Source organism: Pinus tabuliformis, chromosome 1_1, assembly GCF_031772625.1.
Source record: "Pinus tabuliformis cultivar Carrire ecotype Pingquan chromosome 1_1, CPIR1, whole genome shotgun sequence".
Classification (NCBI taxonomy): Eukaryota; Viridiplantae; Streptophyta; class Pinopsida; order Pinales; family Pinaceae; genus Pinus; species Pinus tabuliformis.
Window position 1 is genome coordinate 926,323,029 of NC_142297.1, and position 22,729 is coordinate 926,345,757.

Genomic DNA, 22,729 nt, shown 5'->3' on the forward strand with positions numbered 1-22,729 from the left:
TTCAAGAATTTAAATCCATGGTTGAAAATGCATCTGGTAAGAGTATTTAAACCTTGCGATCTGATAATGGGGGGGAATTTGTTAAGCAAGAATTTGATGCATATTTATCTAAATATGGTATTCAACATCAAAATACTGTTCCTTACACACCTCAACAAAATAGTATTGCTGAAGGGAAAAACAAAACTTTAGTTGAAATGGCTAGATGTATGCTTTATTCTAAAGAACTGCATAAGAAATTTTGGGCTGAAGCCATATGTTGTGCTAATTTTATTTTAAATGGAGTTCCTATTAAAGTTGTTAAGTATGTTACCCCTGAGGAAAAATGGAATGGACGTAAATCGGATATTAGTAATTTTAAGGTGTTTGGTTGTGAATGTTGAGCTTATATTCCTGATGAAAAACAGAAAAAGTTAGAACCCAAATCTCACAAGTGTATCTTCATTGGTTATGATGAGAATTCCAAGGCTTACAGGTTGTTTGATCCTTCTAATCAAAGTGTCATAATCAAAAGGGATGTTCAATTTCATGAAGTCTCTTCCCCACCTAAGTCTATAGAATCTCATGTTACCTTGAATTTACCAATACCACCTGTTACTCCTATTCTTGTTACTCCTTCTTCCAGTTCTGTGCCTCTTATTGATCTTGATTCTTCCTCTCCCTCAAGTATTCCACCTGAAACTCATGAAGCTCCTGAAGTGACTCTTGTTCCTTCTACTCTTCCTGTTTGGGCTCGGAAAACTCTTGAATCTACAGGTAGTGAGGTTGGAAATCCTTCCGACACTCGTCGAACTAGATCTAACTTTGCTCTTATGACCAAAGTTTTGGCCACAGATGATCCTACTACTTATGCTCAAGCTAAGGGTAAGCCTCATTGGGAACAAGCTATGTCTGCTGAATATGAATCTCTTTTGAGAAACAAGACTTGGTCTCTTGTTCCTCTTCCTTTAGGAAAGAATTTAGTTGGTTGTAAATGGGTTTATAAAACTAAGTTCACTGCAGAAGGACAGATCGAAAAGCATAAAGCTAGATTAGTTGCAAAAGGTTTTAATCAACTTGAAGGTATTGATTATAATGAAACTTTTGCTCCTGTTGCTAAAATGAACACAATAAGAACCATTTTATCACTTGCTACATCTTATAAGTGGGAAATTCATCAAATGGATGTTAAAAGTGCCTTTTTAAATGGTGATCTTATTGAAGAAATTTATATGCAACAGCCTCCTGGTTTTATTTCTGCTGAATCCTCAAGTTTAGTATGCAAATTACACAAATCTTTATATGGTCTCAAACAAGCATCTAGGGCTAAATGGTGATCTTACTGAAGAAATTTATATGCAACAACTTTCTGGTTTTATTTCTGATGAATCCTCAAGTTTAGTATGCAAATTACACAAATCTTTATATGGTCTCAAACAAGCATCTAGGGCTTGGTATGATAAAATTGATGCATATTTCTTGAATAATGGTTTTAAGCGTTGTATATCTGATCCAAATTTGTATGTTAAGAACTTTGGTGATAATGTCCTCATTATTGTTTTATATGTGGATGATCTAATTATCACTGGCAACTAGCTTGTATTAATTCAAGATATGAAAATTGCTCTTCAGAAGCAGTTTGAGATGACAAATCTTGGTACATTGCACTATTTCTTGGGTCTTCAGATCTGGCATATGGTCGATGGTATTTTTCTCTCTCAGCCTAAGTATGCGACAGATTTATTGGCTCGTTTCCATATGAGTGATTGTAAACCTGCTCCTACGCCATTTCAATCCGGTGTAAAGTTAACTGTTGAGTGTACCACTCCACTAGTTGATGCTACTCTTTATCGTCAGCTCGTTGGCAGTTTGATATATTTAACTCACAATAGACCAGATCTCTCTTTTGCGGTCAGTATGGTTTCTCGATTCATGCAGCAACCTCGTGAAAGTCATTGGCAGGCAACCAAGAGAATTTTGCGATATTTACAGGGGACATTGCATTATGGTGTATTTTATTCGAGCAGTGCTACAGTTTTACTCTCTGGTTATACAGATTCTGATTGGGCAGGTGACAGTTCTGATCGACGGTCAACTGCTGGTTACATATTTCAACTTGGTTCAAGTCCGATCTCTTGGTCCAACAAGAAGATAAAGACTCTTTCTTTATCTTCATGTGAAGTAGAGTATAGAGCAGCCAAAGAAGCATCTAAAGAAGTCGTTTGGTTACGGCATGTTCTTACCGAGCTTGGTCTGGTTCTGAAATCGTCCACTGTGTTGAAATGTGACAATCAGGGTGCAATTCAGCTTGCTTATAATCCGGTATATCACTCCAAGATGAAGCATCTCGACCTTGATGCTCATTATATTCGAGGTCTTGTCACCGATGGTATTCTTTCTCTGGAGTATTATCCTACTGAGCAGCAGGCAGCCGATATCTTCACCAAATCCTTGACAGAAGCGAAGTATGTGCATCTTCATTCTTTGCTTGGGATGAGGGAAGTTGTCATCAAGGGGGAGTAGTAATGACTCCTTCCTTCCTTATTGTTAGGATAGGCCCTTCTCCCAGCCATTATTAAAGGGGAGTGTTGGAATTTATTATATTCCTTGGAAGGTAATAATGTCTTTGTATTATGTCGGAAGTTGTCCACAATCTTATTTAAAAGAGTAATACAGTATATCCCATATTTATTATGGCACAGGATACTCTCGTATCCATTTATTATATAAAGAGGTGTTATTTTGGAGAATTATATTATCCCACATTTAATATGTGAGAGTAATTCCTCCACATCTCTGGGTATATAATAGGATCAAGGGAACCTCTTAAGACATATACCATTTTGTGATACCATCACATCTTATCTTGTGCTCATAGCATATTGCCATTTGTATCGGGTTATTTGTAGTTGCTCTCTTTGTAAGATTGTAGGAGATTTCTGGAGATAATAGAAGACAACCTTCCCGTGGACGTAGCCCAATTGGGTGAACCGCATATATCTGTTATATTCTTTTTCCTTGATCTCTTTCTGTTCTTATTTATATGTAGATATATTGTTGGTTTCTTAGATAGATAGCTAGTTTAGTAGATCTAATATTCTAACAACAACCATAGAAGTTATGGGTGTATGAAGAGAAGTTATAGTGGTAAGTAGTCCAACAGCTAAGTAACCAGATTCGTTATATAGGGGCCACATGTCCGAATCCGGCGTGTCGGACACGATTCGTCCAAAAAACGTGTCCAAAAAACAGGACTCGTCGAATCCTATCAGGACACGTCGAATCCCAAGCGTGTCCCGAAATTCTCCAACGTGTCCCGATTTTTGACTGCGTGTCCTGTTTTCTAGGATTCGTTTGGCGGAAAAGTGACTCCCGTGGGTTAGAAAAGGCCGCATTTGCTCATTACAGTCACGCTGTTTATCATTTGGCAAGCATTGTTTGAGCTGTTTGCAAGTGGAGAAGGGTTTGGAGCAAGGAGCTAAGGGAGTAGAGCGTTTGGCAAGGAGATTCAAGCACCAGGTAAGTGCATTTCAGCTCCATTTTTTTGCATTTCTTATTCTATTACAGCAGTTTGTATATGATTTTTTGTTTACAAATTTGTGCATGTTTTGTTCATTTCTTTTACAGTATTCATGGCTCAATCAAAGGCAACAGTTAGGGGGCAAAGGAAGGGCAAGAATGTCATGGGTGGAGATGCCCCTCCTCCCCCAATATCATCAGAGTCTGCTGCAAGTAATGTTGAGGGAAGAGGAGGACCTAAAGACAATGATAAATATCCATTGTGGAAATATGTCACAAGAGAGGATGGGACAAACACCAAGGGAAAGGGAGGAGGCAATGTGCAATGGAAATGCAACTTTTGTCACATTTCTTTCAAAAGCACATATTACCGTGTGAAAGCACATTTGTTGGCTTTACCGAGTTGTGGGATTGGAGCTTGTAAAGTTGTTTCTTTACAAAAGAGAAAAGAATTGGAAAAGGAGTCCACTGTTGGTATGGAAAATGTGGCTTCAAAATCAAGAAAACCCAAGAATGAAGACCCCCTTCCATTTTTGAGGAAAGCCACCACCAAATTTCCATTTGAGAGTTCTACTTCTACTGGGGGACAAGCAGCAAAAAGAAGAGCACTTGGTCCAATGGACAAGATTTTCCAAAAAGAGAGACGGGAAGAGCTTGATCTCACCATTGCCTTCTTCTTCTATCAAAACTTCATATCATTTAATGTTGCACGCTCACCTCTATTTATTGAGATGTGCTGAGCTCTAACTCAAGGGGCTCCAGCAGGGTATGTGCCTCCTGGGTCAGAGAGGTTGAGAACCACATTGTTGACGAAGGAAAAAAAAGAGGTGCAAAAAATGCTTGAGCCTATTGTAGCATCATGGCCAACATCTGGGGTTAGCATTGTTTCTGATGGATGGACAGATCCAGCACGACACCCAATCATCAACTTCATGGTGTCTTCCTTGAGTGGTCCAGTTTTCATGAAAGCAGTGGATACACTTGGAGAATACAAGGATGCACAATTTATTGGTGAGTTATTTATTAAAGTTATTGAAGATGTAGGTGTTGATTTTTGTGTGCAAATCATTACAGATAATGCACCTGTTTGCAAGGCTGCTGGCATGATTGTGGAAGCTAAATATCCACAAGTGTTTTGGACACCTTGCATTGTCCATTCATTGAACTTAGCACTGAAATCCGTTGCTTCTGATGTGCTTTGGATTGGAAGCATTATTGAGGATGCAAGGCATATCCATAACTTTGTGCAAAATCATACAAATGCCCTCACTATCTACAAGGAGTACACCAATCTATCATTGTTGAAGATTGTTGATACATGGTTTGCCTCTTCATTCATGATGTTGAAGAGGTTGAGGGATGTCAAGACCGCTCTTGGGGCCATGGTTATTTCTGAGTTTTGGTCTTTTTGGAGAAAGACAGATCAAGTAGCCTTTAAAAGAGTGAAGGACACAGTGCTAGATAATGCTTGGTGGGAGAGGGTAGATCTAATTATTTGGATCATGGACCCTATCATTTCTTTGCTTCGATTTGCAGATACAGACAAACCCATCCTAGGAGAGATTTATGAGGGATGGGATTTCATGATTGAGTATGTGAGGAGCATTATTCTATAGAGTGAGTGCCACGAGTATGAGACATCACCAGAGGCCTTCTGTGATACTATACAGAATATTCTTGTCAGCAGACGGGACAAGAATTGTACACCTTTACATTGTTTGGCTCACTCATTGAACCCCAAATACTACAGCCATGAGTGGCTGAATGGTGGACCTTCCCGCAGATTCCCTTCTCACATGGATGGTGAAATCTCATAGGGGAGGAAAGAGGCATTCAGGCGGATTTTTCAGGATAGTGCATTGCTTGCTGCGGTGGAGGATGCCTTTGCAGAGTTTTCCATTGGCAGTGGTCGATTTGGAGGTTATGATGTGATTAGAGACAGGGGGGCTAAGAAGCCCTATTCTTGGTGGGCAAATCATGGGGCAACAAGCCCTCCTCTTCAGCAATTAGCCATGAGGCTCCTCTCTCAGGTGACTTCATCCTCTTGTTGCGAGAGGAATTGGAGCACATATGGGAATTTGTATAGTGTGAAGAAGAGTAGGCTTGAGCAGTCCAGGGCAAAGACAATGGTGTATGTGCACACCAACCTTTGTCTTATTTACAGGCAGAGGGAAGAGTGGTTGAGGGGAAAGACAAAGATGTGGGATGTCTTTCCTAATGATATGGGTCTGGACACCAGTGTTGAGTTGGCATTGGCCAACATGGATCTCAATGATCCAGTGCTAGAGCTTGTTAGATTTGATGACTTAGTGGGGTCATCCTCCACAGCAGCAGATGCAGAGGCGACTATGCATACAGGGGAGGAGGAGGATGCAGAGGAGAGTAGTGGGGACCATGATGATGAGGACATTGATGCTGATTCTGATGCTGATGATGAGGATTGATGCCTTGAGGCTTGTATACCTGTAGTTGTTTTATATTTTCTATTTCTATTTGCCATTGGCATTGCACCAGCACTACATATGTAACACATATTGATTTGATGACTTAATGAGAAAACTACAGTTGTTAGTGTGTTTATCTTACTATCTTGTAGTTGTAAGTTGTCTTTCAATTATGAATTATGAATCATGATTTATGTGACCACTGACATGTATTTGAATTTTGTATGTACTATGCATGCTATAGATGAAGATCTATGTTTGAAATCAATAAATTTGTATCATTAATTAAAATTTGTGTAAGAAATATCTAATTTTTAATATATATATATATATATATATATTAAATATATATATATATATATTTTAATAAAATAATATATAATGAATCCTACGTGTCCTGTTCCGGGGGGTCAACGTGTCCAAATCTGACACTACGAATCCCGAATCCCCGTGTTAGGTGACTTAGTCCAACAGAGATTTTGTATAGCGGTCTATACAACAGCCTTAGTGACAGCAGCAACTGTACTCCCTCCAGCAGTGATGATGGCACAGGGACATTTATGGAGGAGAGAGAGAGAGAGGGCACCTTAGTTTAGTTCCAGTTTAGATGCTTTTTATATTTAGCAGTTCAGTTTCATTTCTGAGTTTGCTTGAGTTAGTAGTTCTTTGCATGTGGAAGTTTCCAAGATTAGATGGGGTTTAGATCCCTATAAGAGAGAGATGCATGCATGCATACTTGGACTCAACTCTAGTGAGTGCACCTTCCAAGGATTAGTTCTTTCATGGACATTAAGGGTTCTAATCCCAAGGCCACAAATAGATCTAGGGTTTCCATTTATTTCAATTAAGGCACTGTTGTGCATGTGTCCAGATTCATTGTACCTCCTAGTCTATCAATGATAAGGTAGGTGTATATGTATGATTAATTCAGTTTTTAGAGTAGGAAGCAGTGAGTGAAGAGTAGAGTTTGAAGTTTTCCATGCATTTCCTGTTTTCTAGAGTAATAAATAGTAATGTGATTTGAGTTTCGGATCTGTGTACTTGCTAACCTGCTATTTTTTTCTGTTTGATGTGTTTCAGCTCCTAGTAAAAATTAGATTGCAGTTTTGATAGAAATTTCAGATTTCTGTTTTCCTAAGTAGATAGGTTGGAAATCAGACTAGGACTGTTACCTGTGCTAAAGAATTTTAACACAAAGTGGCTATTCCAAAAGTGAATAAAGGGATGTGAACAGATTAGTTAGGAGACCACTTTCATGTAAGGTTGCAATATACTGCAAAGCATTAACATAGATATTTGTAATTCACTGATTTGAAGATTGTGTATGACAAACTTCTGCTCAAGCATCTTCCACTGTACTAAGCAACTGCTAAATGCTTCAAGCAGGAGTGTGCTTTTGTAACTTTGTAAGATGCTTCTCCTATCATCTTTATCTATATCCTGATGTCTCAATTATTGTACATTATACACCTGACGTTTTTGATGCAATGCAGGATGACCAAAAATGCGTGATTAGAAGAAACACAGAGCTGGGCGGAATCTTGTCAGTAGCTAGTTGGATACTCTTCACTGGGCTTGCTTCCAGGTGAGGTTCATTAGATTATTGCTTTAAAATGGAGTCAAAATCTATGCACTCTGCAGGTATGTGTGATGCCACGTGAACTCCAGGATTGCCCCATTATGACAGCCAAACTAATATATCTTTTAGGTTACAAAAATTAAGATACCTTTTAAACCTTACTGAGAATATCATTGATAAATGTTGATACAGCACAACAACTTCACAAGGCTGACATGTCATCTCGTATGATCTGCAAGGATGACTTGAAAGTGGTAAAGAAAAAACATATTTTCATGTATACACTATGCAACGATCTCTACTTTTGATACAACATCTAAAAATCTATTCACACTATCCTCACCTAAATGGTTCTCAGTAAAAACCGATCAACCAATCTTTCAATTTGAACTTGAGAATGACACTAAAGATTATTAAGAACTGTCATGTGTGCTGTATTGCCCAGAACAATTGTTTTTTAAGCAGAAGCTCAACCTTCCAAGCATCAGGACTGCAATCCTTCCATATTTTCTACTCCATAGACTTATTCAAATTTTCAAGCAATGCCCATTGGTACAGATTTCAGCTATACAAGGATCCTTGGGTGCCTTATCTACAATGGGAAATACTGCAATGATCTTTGGAATTTTCTTGAAACACAACCGGAATTGTGAATGAATGACACTACAGTGGACTTCTTTTGGTTCTACTGGGGCAGATTTTTATTGCTAAAGCCTCAGAAGAAAGTTGAAGCTAAGCCGAAAATTGTTATAAGACATGTCTAAAAACCAAATGGCACTCGTGACTCAAGGGATTATCATGGCCTAATTCAAGCACAAACAATGTTATGGACAAGAATGAGGACCGGAATCCCTGCCACTTACCTTCTCACTTCTCAAGTCTTTAGAAGTCAATTCTAGGGCTCCATGTCTTATGACCTCTGTCAGGGTTCATGTTCTCAAGAGTCAAAACTCATATTTGTGTTCAACTAGATTACACAGAAACCATAAAGAACATGTCAGACTTAGCCATACCATGACATATATGGAAGTGTTTGAACTTTGAGCAAATCCTATCATCAAATACCTTAATGTGACCAAGTAGAATTGTAAAATCTGCAAGTATATTTGTTGAATTGAATTCATTTTCAATATTTTCAGTGAATTTTTGCACATTAAGCATATTCAATAAATGCATAGTTCATTGTCCTTAACATGAACTGATAAAATCTAAATTTCGTTGCCTAAACACAGGTGTAAAAAGAAACAATTATTTTATCCATTCTTAAATGCACACTAGAAACTAGCATTCCATAACTTTCTGTCTATAACAGTGTTACTTGGGAGCGAGAGCAACATTTTCAAAAGCTCCTGGTTTGGGAGCGAATCCCAGAGCGATTTTTATATAATATATATATATATATATATATATATATATATATATATATATATTTTGATCCATATATGTCAACAAAAACATGTAGAATAATGAATTAGATATAAAAAACATAAAAAAATATAGATTGATCATTGAACCATATAACATCAATCATCTAGAAGTTATAATCTTCATCAACCACGTCCACAAGTTAGTAACATACATATTACAACATATTGAGTCTTGTGAATCATGATTCATCAATCTTAAAGTTTCAACTTCAAGCTTTCAAAATTGAAAATTCAATATATAACATTTATCATCATTGATCACCAAAGTTGTACTTGTAAGCTAAGTTTAACCATTACAAGAAATAATATCTAACTGTTAACATGAAATGAAATGTTATAAAATGAATTATGAAATGAAATGAAACAACTTTCACGAAGCATCATATTCATAATTCAGAATCATTACCAATGAGTTATAATTGCCAACTTCAAACTTCAAACTTTCATTGTCACAGTCATATATTGTTTACAAAAAATATCATTATGATATGAAAGAGTCAAGAGTCAAGACTCAACAGTTATGAAAACTAATAGAAACTAGAAAAGACAAGTAAACTGTAAATCTATTATCTACTACTGCATGTGGCCCTTGCCACGAGAGTCTAATGTATGAGCAGGTCGTGGTGGTCTTCTAGGAGTCTCCCGCACAGACCGACGACCAGAACTAGAAGGCACATGCCCTCCACGTGAGGGTGTAGATGGAGGTGGCGACAGCAAAGGAACAAGACTCGGAACTCGAGCACTGCTACTGGATGGTGGAGGTGGCATGGCTGCTGCTTCATCTTCCTCCCTTATAAGTTTCTCTTCCAGTTCTTCAAGATTTATAATGTCATCCTCCAAATTGTCATCCTCTGGGTGGTTGTCCCAAATTTTATATGTTGGATCCTCATAAGCCTGAACACAGTAATGACTCAACAACCTCAAGTTGTAGTGCACATAAACCAAGCTTTCTGGCTGGTTTCCATTGAGTTTGTTTCTTTTCACATTATGTATGAAGTTGTAGGTGCTCCAACACCTCTCTGCAAAAGAAGTATTTACAACCTGTGAGAGAACTTTTTTTGCCAATTTTGGCAAAAGTCCATGGCCGCCATATGATTCCCACCATGTGAGAGCATCAAATCTGTCTCTGTCTTCCATTGCATGGAAGGTACCAAACAAACCAGTGTTATTGAAGTATCTGCCTATTTCAAGGCGCACACTAGCACATTCCTCCCTGTCAGGTACCAACTTTTCTAATGCTTCCAAAGATCCTTTAGATACCTCTTCATCTATATGGGGTTTGGTCCTAACCCCACCCCCTGGTGCAGGTTGGCCCAACCAAGATGTAGAGTAGTATTTTGGTGTAAGGATATATGCCAACCAATGTAGTGGAAGATTAAGTTTATCCCACCGTACACACACACAATCGTGAATCAGTTTGTACAAGTTGGGATCATTGTTATGAACAATATCTTTTATTTGCCCCAACATGGTATCCATCTGCTCATACACCTCGCCAGTCACTGGTTTATTTGTATCTGCAAACCGAATCATGTGATAAATGGGCTTGGTGAAATCCAATACTTGCTTCACACGTGCCCAAAACATACCATCAAGAGCGGCCTCCTCCACCAGTTCAAAACCTTGCCTGTCAGCTGCATTTGTAGCCCTTTCCTTTAATAACTACCAGTGTGGACTTGATACCATGCTAGCCAATGACTCTCTTACCTTCAAAAGGTGCCTGAGGTGAGGTAATAGCTACCAAATCTAGTCGTCGCAATCTTCAACAACTCCAATCTTGAGTGACTGTGGAAAAGGCCATGGGTATTGCTATGATTTGTAATAAATTTTATCATTTGTTTGCCTTTCTCGTACAAATCACCAATCCATTTGTAATGTTCGTTTTTGTTTTTAACAATATCATGCATCAAAAGGTTCAATGTGTGAACCAAACACCCAGACCAAAATATGTTGGGGTATTTATCCTCAGTAATTGCTCCCGTTGCCTTACAATTAGGAGCATTATCAGTGATGACTTGGATGACATTGTATGGCCCAATACGGTCAATTGTTTCAAGTAATGCTTCTGCAATGTTGATGCCGGTCTTGAACTTGTCTGAGTAATCATATGCTGAAAGAGAGATGGTACCACTAACAGACACAGCAAGAACACTTATCAATAGCTTGCCTTTTACATTTGTCCATCCATCAGATACAATGGACACCCCATGGTCAGTCCAAGAACTTGTCATTCTATTCAAAGAATGTGATATTTTTGCTTTTTCATGATCAAGTCCAATGGTTCTTGCCTTGTCATACCCAGGGCTCTTGTATCCTTTAGGGGCATCATTTATGGTAGAAACCATTTCGTGCCAATAAGGTGAGCGAAGGACATTGAATGGTATCCCACATGCATAGAGAAACCTGTAAACATTTGAATCCACATCATTCCTACACCCTTCATCAAGGAAATCTGATATGGTTCTACGCCTTAAACCTGGTGACCCTGTGCCTCCATATCCACTGCCTTGGGAGGATGCTGAAGGAGTTCTTTGTGCATGTGATTGTGTCTGTGAGCTTGGTTCAAAGAAACCCTTTGATTTTTTAGATTTGTATTGGGCTTCCTCCTCTTCCCTTATGTATTTGGCTCTATCTGCTGCTGACATAGCTGTACAAGTTTTGATTCCTATTTGTTTATCTCCATCCCATGGCATTTTCCCACAGAGGTGTTTTCTGGCATGGGTGTATGAACCTGTGTAATTATTGTTGCAATGGGGGCAATGAAATTTAGTGGTTCCACCCCCTTTCCCTGCTTCAGGCTTGTTAACATATTTCCACAATGGGGTTTGGTCTTGTTTAGTTTTTTGAGTTGAATCATGTTCACTCTCCTCTAGCTCCTCCTCACCGGGGTTTTCATCAAATCCACTTTGTCCCCCTTCTTCATCCCCTTCTTCATTTTGAACCCTCCTTTTCCTACTCTCTAGCACCATAATAACCAGAAAAGGAACCAAGAAGAAGAAAATGCCAAGAAATATAACCATGATGTTTGAAATTTGTAGTTTTGAATCTGCAAAATTTAATAAAATGGAATGGGAATGGGAATGGGAAACCGAAATAGAGAAAAATTTATTTATTTATTTAGAAATTAGGAATAATTTAATAAACATTAAAAAAAATGCTAAACATTCTATTCAACATTGTAGAGCGGCGAACCTACCTCAAATGCGTCCAATCTCCCCTTGCTCCTTGCTCCTTGCTCTTTCCTCACTCTCTCCTTGCTCCTTGCTCTCTCCTTGGCACCTTGCTCTCTCTCAGTCTCACTCTCTCCTTGCTCCTTAGTCCTCACTCTCACACTCTCAATCTCCCTCTCTCAAATGAGACTCTTACTCAACTCTTACAGTCACAATGAAGCCCTTATGCCCCTTCCTCCCCCAATTTATAAAAAAAATTTCGATTTTTTTATCGACGAATTTTTTCCCCGCCGAATTCGCCCCCACCCTCCGTGCGTGTTTCTCCAGGGGCGGATTTTATAACCCGGGAGTGGTCGGGAGTGTTCGCTCCCTGACCTCTCCCGAGCTATAAAATCCGCTCCCGAAGTTGGCAGGGAGTGCAAATTTTTTTACCGGTAGTGCGCTCCTGACCCGCTCCCGAGTCGCTCCAGCCCGAAGCGCGGATTGGGAGTGGGATCGGGGGGGGGGGGTGCTTCCCCGCAACACTGGTCTATAATATTTGGGGTAAGCAAACCCCATTTTGATAACTATTGTCACCTATGAGACCACTGGTTGTTTGTAAACTTAGATACAAATACAAACAATAGAGAGCAATTTGACAACTATAAATTAATGTGAACTCATGCAATCATCAAAGCAGATTTACATGATCATTGAAGAAAAACAAGTTTGTTTCAATGTTGTGAAAATCGTGATCGGGATTAAATCGGTGCGGGAACAAATCGGAAAAAATCGGAATTATCGGGAAAAAATCGGAAAAAATCGTTTGGTACAAAAATATTCATTTTTTTTAATATCTAAACCATCTACAACATAAAATAAATACATTGACAAATAAATATGATAAAAAAACTAATATATAAGATGTTTAATATCATTTCTAGCGCTAAAATCACACATAACATTGAATCATGTCCTGAATAGTAAGTCCTGACTCCTGAGTCCCAACTCAGCCTCAAAATATCAAAAAAAAATATGATAATGTATCTCATCATGTCATAATGTCATATACAATAAAATGAAAGTCTAATCCTATTGATTTCCTCTGCCCCTCTTGCGAGAAAATGCCACAGCTTTCCCTTTCCGTCTAGATGTAGATGCTGGTGCCTATGCTAGTGGAGATGGCAGTGGAGTCTGATGTGCTCTAGAAGCTGAAGAACTAGAAGTAGGAGCTATAGGAGGTAGACCACGTCCTCTACTGGTGGTAGGGGTAGCCCGGGCAGGTGGTGTCACCTGGAAACATTACAATCTCCCAATCTTGAAACCCTGAAAAACTGACAAGTCTGTTGGATTTTAAATGAAATCTAAAATTCTACTTTCTCCATATGAAATCCAATGAGGCTGGAACCACTTTCAAACATCCTGAGTCATTTCATGGTGATGTTAAAAATTTAAGTAAAAGGATGAAAATGAAGATTAAGGAGAATGTCATTTTTACTTTAAGAATTTAACATTACCATGAATAGCATATCCATACTAGGGCCTAGACTTGATCATTAAGCTGCCCCACTCAAAAATTGTTTGTTTCTTTAAAAAACAATTGCATGAAAAAACCCAAAAAAATGTTATAAAACTATGCTGTCGCGACCCCCGGCGATTTTTTAAGTTTTTATCGCGATTTTTTCAATAAAAATTGGCAAAAAAAAATCCGGCGATTTTTTCGTTTAATTATCGCGATTTTATCGGCAGAGGGAAAAAATCGCAAGATTTTCATTTTATCGCGATTTTCACAACACTGGTTTGTTTACATTTATAGTGATTTTTTCCAATTCTGTTGTGCAATAACTACTCTTAGATGAAAAGTTGTGAGGTGACGCATTGCATTTTTGTTGTAATACAACTTTCAAACAAAACTAGTAAAATATGCGATGACAACTCCTTTGCTCACTAGGTTTATATCATTATATGTCAACTGAGAACTTTCACTCATTTGGTAAGAACAACTTGGTTCTTTGTAATCGTAGTTGTAGTTTAATGAAATACTAACAGGATTATGGAAATACTTCTCATAGTTGATTGGACTTCATTAAAAATTATTTAAGCAAATTTTGAAGCCAGTTTAAGAAATGAGAAATTAGAGTGAGTCAAATGATAGATATATAGCTTTCACAAGGAGTTGAGATAACAGACTAAGTTACCTTGTGCCCACGTTCTGGCACCTAGCTGATGTTGGCTTTACAGAGAGGACACATTAGAAGACGAGATTTTCACACAAAACTTTGTATTAGTTGGATTGTGTATTTACACGTATTTAAAACCAAAAATTAAAATATGTCCCAAAAATAGGAAATTGAGGATGAACATCCTCCTCTGGCCAAAAATAGGCTAATCTATAAATGAATTGTCCCCTCTAAATTTTTCAGGCACTCCTAAACTTTATCCTATCACCAAATATACAAAAATAAGACACTGGACTAAAAATGGGCATTGCATCTTTAACTACCCACCTTAACGATCATTTTTCTTACATCAAGTGTCTCCCTAAATTCCTCAAATATTTCCTTTAAAATTTTTGTAGAGAGAGGTCTACAAGCTAGTTCTTGTTCTGCAGTACCCAAACTTTAACCTTTTTGTTTTGCACTTGCTTTCTGATGAAGTGACGGTGCATTTCAATGGGCTTGGAACTTGCATGGATTACTAGATTGTTTATGAGATGAATCATACACTAGTTATCATAAAAAATGGGTGTGGCTTGAGTCTTTTGAAGATTCATATAAGCTACGATCCTCTCGAGCCATAATGCTTCCAATGTTGCTGGTGCCTTTTTGTAAAATACCTCTTTAAGTCTTATCTATAAGGTCATCAGTGTTCGGAAGAGGGTACATGTTTTTGATAATAATTCCATTTAGTGCCCTATAATTTGTACAGAATCTTTGTTCATCACAGTTTTTCTTGGGTACCCAGAAAATGGGGAAAGAAGTGCCAGATTGAATCTTGCCTTTTTCAAGTGGTCAATGCAATTTTCTTTCAATTTTGACAATTATGATCATGGGTTGCCTGATATATATATGATGACTTGGAAGTTGAGATCCCAAATCTAGTTCAATGAAATGTTGAATTGACTGCAAAGGAGAAACAATTTGGTTCCTAACGAATCAGCCTATGAATCCAATAGTGTTCTTATTGCTTGAGGTGGAACTTTATCAACATTCTGCTATTTAGCCTGTCTAATTACTAAAAGAACTATGCATTTATGAAGATTCACCTGCTCCAGGAATGATCTACCATAAAGCAAGGAGTTGACTGAATGTGTAAAATAAAACAGGTTTAGTCTACTTTTTAGCAACTTTTCTAGCATTAACTTATTTTGAATGTTCTTTATGTGAGAAATGTGATTCTTGTTGAGTAGTCTATTCCAACGTTGCAGGAAGCGAGGACGAAGCGGTTTTTGGAAGCGGGGATGTGGAAGCGTCATTTCCCAAAAATCTAGGAAGTGAAGCATCTACTATATATATATATATAATTTTTTTTGCATTTATATTAAAAAAACATCCAAAATACCAAATTAGTTGTAGAAGACATGAAAACATGCATATTTTTACATAAATCAAGATAGATATGGCATCCATTGTACATCAATGATTAATTATTCCAGCATCAACCATCTACAATCTAGATTCCTCTTCTCTTGTCTAGCCTTTGCCTCTACTTCAATTCTATAGGGATTTTAGTCAACATTGCCTAATTTTGATCAAATAGCTTAATCCAAGGCTCAAGCCTTATAATACGGTAGAGAAAGCTTAACATGCCTGATCAATGATTTTGACTTGAGTGAAGGGCACATAATTGCTAAGGCCATGACAAAGGAGTTCAACAATCAATAACACCAACACTGGGGTACATATAGGGCTTGGTACTCTTGATTAAATGCCAATCACATGCCCTCATACATGATATAATCTAATGAAATGCCACAATCCCATTGATCTTGAAAACTATTAAGTTTGCTGAATTTTGGATGGGATATGAAATTCTATTTTCTTCATATGAAGTCTGATGAGGTTGGAACCACTCAAATATCCTGAGTCATTTCATGGTAATGCTAAAAATTTAAGTAAAAGTGACATTCTCCTTTATCTTTCATTCCATCCTTTTACTTTAAGAATTTAACATTACCATTAGGAAGCATCTAGGAAGCATCTAGGGAGCATCAAGGGGCACCTTGGGAGTATTCAGAAAGTGTAGTTCCTCACATAATAGTTCGAAATTGCCAAAAAAGAAAAACAAAAAAAGCCCTGCGGAACTGTTTGAACCATCCACCTTCTCTCAGATCCGCTCGTGATTTGCGGTGGATACACACCCGAACCTCCACAGATCCACACCTGATCCTTTTCGGATTCGCGGATCGGGCTCCCACAGACCCAATTTTCCAAGAATCGCCAAAAAAGGCGAAACCGCGGATCCGATTTTCTGATCTGCGGTTCCGCCGAAGGATTGGTGGCGAATCCGTACGGGATGCGGATCTGCCTTCGGATCCTTGGGAGGGGGACCTTTCCTGCAACACTGGTCTATTCTAGGCTAGTTGATAATAAGATGAAGATCTTTTCTTGTCTCTAGTCTCCAATTTTGTCTGAAATCTGAATTATGAAGAATCTGTATTGCACAATTAACACTCCCAATAGCTGGGGAACACCTTCCAGGAATTTCCTATGTTTTGAAAGCTTGGGTTAGTTGGGAATGTTTTGGATTTGAAGGGTGTTTTTGGGAGCTTTGGTAATGTTCCAGGAGATTGAAGCTGAAGATCGAGCCTCTTTCAACCTTTTTTCTAGGCTATTCCTTCAATTGGTAGTGCCTAGAGGTTCTGGGCTCGTTGAGAAGTGTTACAATTTATATTGTACAAGGTCTCATCTTGTGATTTTCATCACACTAATGGAGATTTGCTGCTGGTATGCTTGGAGCATTGGATTGACTTGGGGCATTTCATCTTCCTGAAGGCTCTTCTTTTCATGAGCGTCATATCATTTGATGGAGATCTTTGGTTGTGGGAATCTCAATTCTCCTTGTTTGGATGGTGATTGTGGTTGCCTTGTTGATCATCGCTCAGTTTCACTTTTGATGGCTGTGGATCGCTCATTACGATGGTTTAGTATATTTGCTTATCTTGGATATGGATGAGGGTTCTAGGCCCTAAAGGGGTTAGATGATGATGGTTAGGAGGTATATGTTTTATGATTGTTGAGGTTTCCTGGTGACTTTTGCATGATGATGTGGTGTTTTTTGGTGTCACTAGGATAGGTGTTTTAAATGGTCCTTATTTGTTGATTGCGTGATGGGGTACACACTTGATGGCTGAATGGGTTAGCTTTATGATGTCTTTTTCTGTTATATTGTTACTATTATGAGATGATTCATGTTGGCTTTAACTTTATAATGCAACATCACTTGGGGGGGAGGTGTTTCATGATGTTAGTAACCTCATTGATATGCTATCTTCTAAATTTGAGTTAGAAATGTTGAGAAATCGGGAGGCTTACAACTTATATTAGATTTATCTTTCTTTAGTAATTGCTTGTGAATTAGTTGGCTTCTTATTAATCTTTATTATGTTTCTTTTCATCAAACAATTACCATAGCATAAACATGAAGATCATAAATGTTAATCTAGGTTGTCATTGATGTCAATATGGCAGTGTTTGTGATGGCAAATTCTTGTGACATGTGAGGTTGCCCATTGATGCCCATTGATCATGATACTGCTAATGGAGGATCCAAGGATTGAATACAAACGTAATAGAAACAGTGGAACCGAGGAAGAAAGATATCGAAAGAGCTATCGGAAGAAGAGCTATCAGAGCAGTGTATCGGAAGTCAGAGGAGTGAAGAGAAGCCAAAGGAGCGACAAGCCAAGACAAAGCAGATCTATCGCATATGCCAAGAGTAAGAGCAATATCATAGGAAGGAATAAATCGTGGAAATCTTTTAAAAGTTCACAACGCATAAACCAGAGGTGTTAACATATCATATCGACGGGTTCTATTATATGCCACCGCACAAAACCCCCAATTGCGATTTGATATGCGGACCCGACTGCTCCATTAGAATACACCGTTATGTTATATTGTGTCAGAGCTTTTGGGGTTGGTGCCTTTGAAAGGGAAGGATTGGTGTCCTTGGAGTTGATGCTCCTAAATCCAAGGTTGGTGCCTTAACAAGATAGGGTCGGAGCCCTTGGGGTTGGTGCCTCAGAATTGGAAGGATTGGTGCTCCTAAATCCAAGGTTGGTGCCTTGATAAGACAGGGTCGGACCCCTAGAGGTTGGAGCCTCACAAAAGACCAAGTTGGTGCTTGGCAACAGGTTGGAGCTTGGGGAATTGAAGATCGATGTCTTCATCAAGGGTTGGAGCCCTATATATTGTACTTGATTCATTATAAAGATTAATAATAAAAGCATTTATTCCTATTGCTTATTTTGTGTTCTAAATATAATTGATTTAACTGGTATAAGTAACAATTGAAAAGGAATACTGATTCACCCCCCCTTTAGTATTTCCAACAATTGGTATCAGAGCCAGTACCTTCACACAAAGCCTAACAGCTTGAAGGTTGATCAATTAGAACACAAATGGTGAATCCAAGGAAGAAAGTCTCCAATCCTCCTAAAGATGTGTCTCCCTCAACCACCAAAGTTGAAATCAATCAATTTGTGAAGGCTCCATTGTTCAATGGAAACTTTGATATATGGGAAGCAAGAATGAGGAATTTCTTAAAGACTCAAGGCATTGAAGTCTGGAAATCGGTGATTACTGATAGCATGATGAATGGAGAATCCAAGGAGTATAATGCAAAAGCAATGAAGGCAATCTTGAATGGGATACCTTATTCTATGAAGGCCAATTTTGGGAATTGTTCATCAGAAAAAGGGATATGGGACAAACTTCATAACCTTCAATCAAAAGGAGCATTGACCATGACCACTAGTCAAGAAGATGATGGAAAGCAAGAAGGAAATCCAGGTTCCATCATGGAAGCTCAAAATAAGAATGCTGACATCAAGGCTAAATAAGACATAGAAGATGAAGAGAATGAAAAGATTATAAAGAAGACCTCCTCACTAAAATTATCGCTGCCGTGGAAGAGAGTATTAGTTTGAAAAAGGAAAATGAGGAACTTAAGAAGGAAGGACTAGTTGGTGACCAAGACCAAACAAGGAAGGAAGTTGACCTTGTCAAGCTTCAAGTACAAGAAAGGGATGAAGAGCTTGCCAAGCTTAAGGAGGAATTTCATCAAAACAAAAGAAAGCATTATGAAGAAGTCATATCCATGACAAATCAATTGGATAAGGCAAAGAAACAGGAAGATAACTTGTCAAGCCACCTTGAACAAAGGCACAAGAGCTTGAACAAACTTGAAGCAGAGATTGGTCAATACAAGGAAGAGGTCTCCTCCCTTAGATCTCAACTAGAAGAAGCAAGGAAACAAGCACAAGGAACTGAGAAGACAATGGAAGCATTGGTAATCATAGAAGGACAGGTTGATGAAGCAGAAAAGGAGAGAAACACCATGATATGCCAACTAAAAGAAAAGGATGAAGAAATATTCAAACTAAAATCCGACCTCAACCTTCTCAAGGCCAAAACATGTAAAACTACAAGGATCATGGAAGAAATGGAGAGCAGTCTAGCTAAGGAAAATGAAGAAATCTTCATAATGAAATCAGATATCATCTCTCTTAAAATAGAAGCAAATGAAGCAACTTGTATCAAGGAAGAGATTGAGAAACAACTTGCTAAGAAGAATAAAGACTGTGAAAGATTGGAAGAAGAAATTGTCTCCCTCAAGAAAAAGGTTGAAGGGATGGACAAATTTTTGAAGAGCTCTCAAGCCTTGGACGACATGCTCAGCCATCAAAGATCTCCATTTGATAAATCAGGTCTTGGGTATGCAGGTGAATCCTCAAGCAAGAATGATAATGCTTCAAACAACAAGGATATGAGGAAGTCAGAAAGAAATGTTGATGCTCCCAGTTTCAGCAAAGGTAAAGATAAGAGTCAAGGCAATAATGAAGGAAGTCCTGTTCCAAGAAGAAATGCAGATGATGTCAAGGATGCGAGAAGCAATAATTATCATCAAAGGATCTCAAGGCAGAAAGACTTCAAAAGTACATCAAGGAAATCTCCATCTCCTAGGTACCAAAGTTTATTTCTTGGTTATTGTTATGCTTGTACAAACTTTGGACACATGGCAAAAGATTGTAGGGCATATCACAAAGATAAATATTATGGTCCCCGACAATCTCTGAGAAGCAATTTTGCAAGAAGTCATGAATTCTTATTCATGAACAACACAGAGTGCTTCAAGTGTCATAACATTGGACATATGGCACGTGACTGTAACTTGACTTGGGCACCTACACAAGCTAGAACCATGCCAGAGAAGAAAGTTACACAAGTATGGAGAAGAAAGCAAATACAATCCGAAAATCTCTTGAACTCTCCAGCCAACAACACATGTTGTTGACTTGATGAAGATATCCTTGATATTCCGAGTGTTTGATGATAGGTTTCTGCCAAAAGCATACAGTTAGGGGGAGCTTATGTTGATTAGGATTTCTTGCAGAAGTTATTCATGAATGGATCCTTATGAAATCCTTGATGAGCTATATTGATAATCATTCTTTGATAAGATCATTTCTTAGGAACACTCCATTGAAAAACATGATCTCCTAACTATCCAATGGACTGCTGTTGAAGATGTTTTCCACTTGATCACTAAGCAGAAATTGGAGCAACAAAGAAGGCCATCTAATGCTAGTAAGGAAAATAACTATGTTGCTAATATTACAGAAGTTAAATGTCTCGACTTAGGGATTTGATGTGAGAACAGGTAAATTATGGACACAAATAGAGGCAACCTTCAAACAAACAAATACATCTAGAAATGGAGCTTGAAGCAAGAGAAGTTGGCAGCATCTAACAAAACTGAAGCATTGCAAAAAGCTGCCAATCAGTAAAAAGAATTTAGAAGACAATCACAGATTGGATATCAAAATCTGCTAGTGGATATAACTTGTAGAGACTTTTACAGGAACACAAGGAAAAGATGGCTCATCAAAAGGAATATAGAAAGGAGAATGTTGTGCAGTCGAATATAGCTCAGTAACTTAAGGAGAAGCACAAAGATATAGAGGAACTTGAATCTGAAGAAAGATAGCAATTTCAATGGCATCTTCTCCTGATTCGGACTATAAAGACCTCTTAATTCTGACTGTGAAGACAATAAAATTCGGATTGCAGAAGCATAAAAACTTGGACTTGAACATTTGGTGTATGGCTATTTGGAGTCTATTTGGAAGCATTGAAATGGAGCATCTTTAAGCATTGTTGAAGCCATGATAAAGTAGTTTTTGAGACATAAATAAGGGATAATGTGCTAGTTGATGATGAGGCAACAATCCTTCTATCTTGAGTAAAAAGAAGAGCACCACGACAGGGGGAGTAACATACCCATGAAGATCTACTATTCATAAAGAACATAAGCAGTTTGACAGGGGGAGTAGTTCGATAGGGGGAGTCCCTGAGCACCCTGTTTTCCATTGATGTCAAAGGGGGAGAGAATGTTGAAAGGAAAAGAATATTTCCATCAATGACAAAGGGGGAGATTGTTAATCTAAGTTTTCATTGATGTCAATATGGCAGTGTTTGTGATGGACTATTCTTGTGACATGTGAGGTTGCCCATTGATGCCCATTAATCATGATACTGCTCATGGAGGATCCAAGGATTGAATACAAACGTAATAGAAACAGTGGAACCGAGGAGGAAAGATATTGGAAGCCATCATAGAAGAGCTATCAGAGTACTGTATCGAAAGTCATAGGAGTGAAGAGAAGCCACAAGAGCGACAAGCCAAGACAAAGCAGATCTATCGCATATGCCAAGAGTAAGAGCAATATCGGAGGAAGGAATAAACCGTGGAAACCTTTTAAAAGTTCACAACGCATAAACCGGAGGAGTTAACATATCATATCGACGGGTTCTATTATATGCCACCGCACAAAACCCCCAATTGCGATTTGATATGCAGACCTGACTGCTCCATTAGAATACACCGTTATGTTATATCGCATCCGCCTCATCGGAACTTTCATATCACAAGTCTTAACGGGATGTCACGGTAAAACGCCGATTGCGATATGTACTGCAGACCTGATGGTTCCATTATAATACACCTTAATACTATATCACATCCGCCGTATGAAATTTCATATTGCAGGTCATAAAGGTCACGGTAAAACCTCCGATTGCGATATAATATTGTGGACCCGCTGCACCACTATAACATGACTTTATACAATATCGCATCTGCAGTATCGCTAGTTTCTAAGGGATGTCAAACTACCAATTGCGATAAGGTTGTGGACTTGACGGATTTATTAACAACTGCTTAAGATCATATCGCATCCGCTCCATCGGCAGTAGGGGAATTGCTATGTTATGTGCAAACCTTCGAAAATTGCGATTGCGGGATTAAAGGAATAACTCTGATTTTCATGAATGTTGTGATTGTGATTAATGTGATAATGTTGCGGTTGCAATTAATGTGGGACCTCCATGTGGGTATAGCCTTGGATGA

The 22,729-nt window shown here is 38.4% G+C and overlaps 1 protein-coding gene across 2 annotated transcripts in view; it reads left to right on the forward strand.

Moving 5' to 3' along the window:
• Positions 1 to 22,729, forward strand: part of LOC149217466 (uncharacterized) — a 342,847-nt gene that overhangs the window by 25,848 nt on the left and 294,270 nt on the right. For both annotated transcript variants that reach the window (XR_016250681.1, XM_089391373.1), the window contains exon 2: positions 7,436 to 7,527. Coding sequence is in view for 1 of the 2 variants with exons in the window: in XM_089391373.1 (XP_089247499.1) it covers positions 7,436 to 7,527 (92 nt within the window). In the remaining variant the exon portion in view is untranslated. The remainder of the gene's footprint in view (positions 1 to 7,435; positions 7,528 to 22,729) is intronic.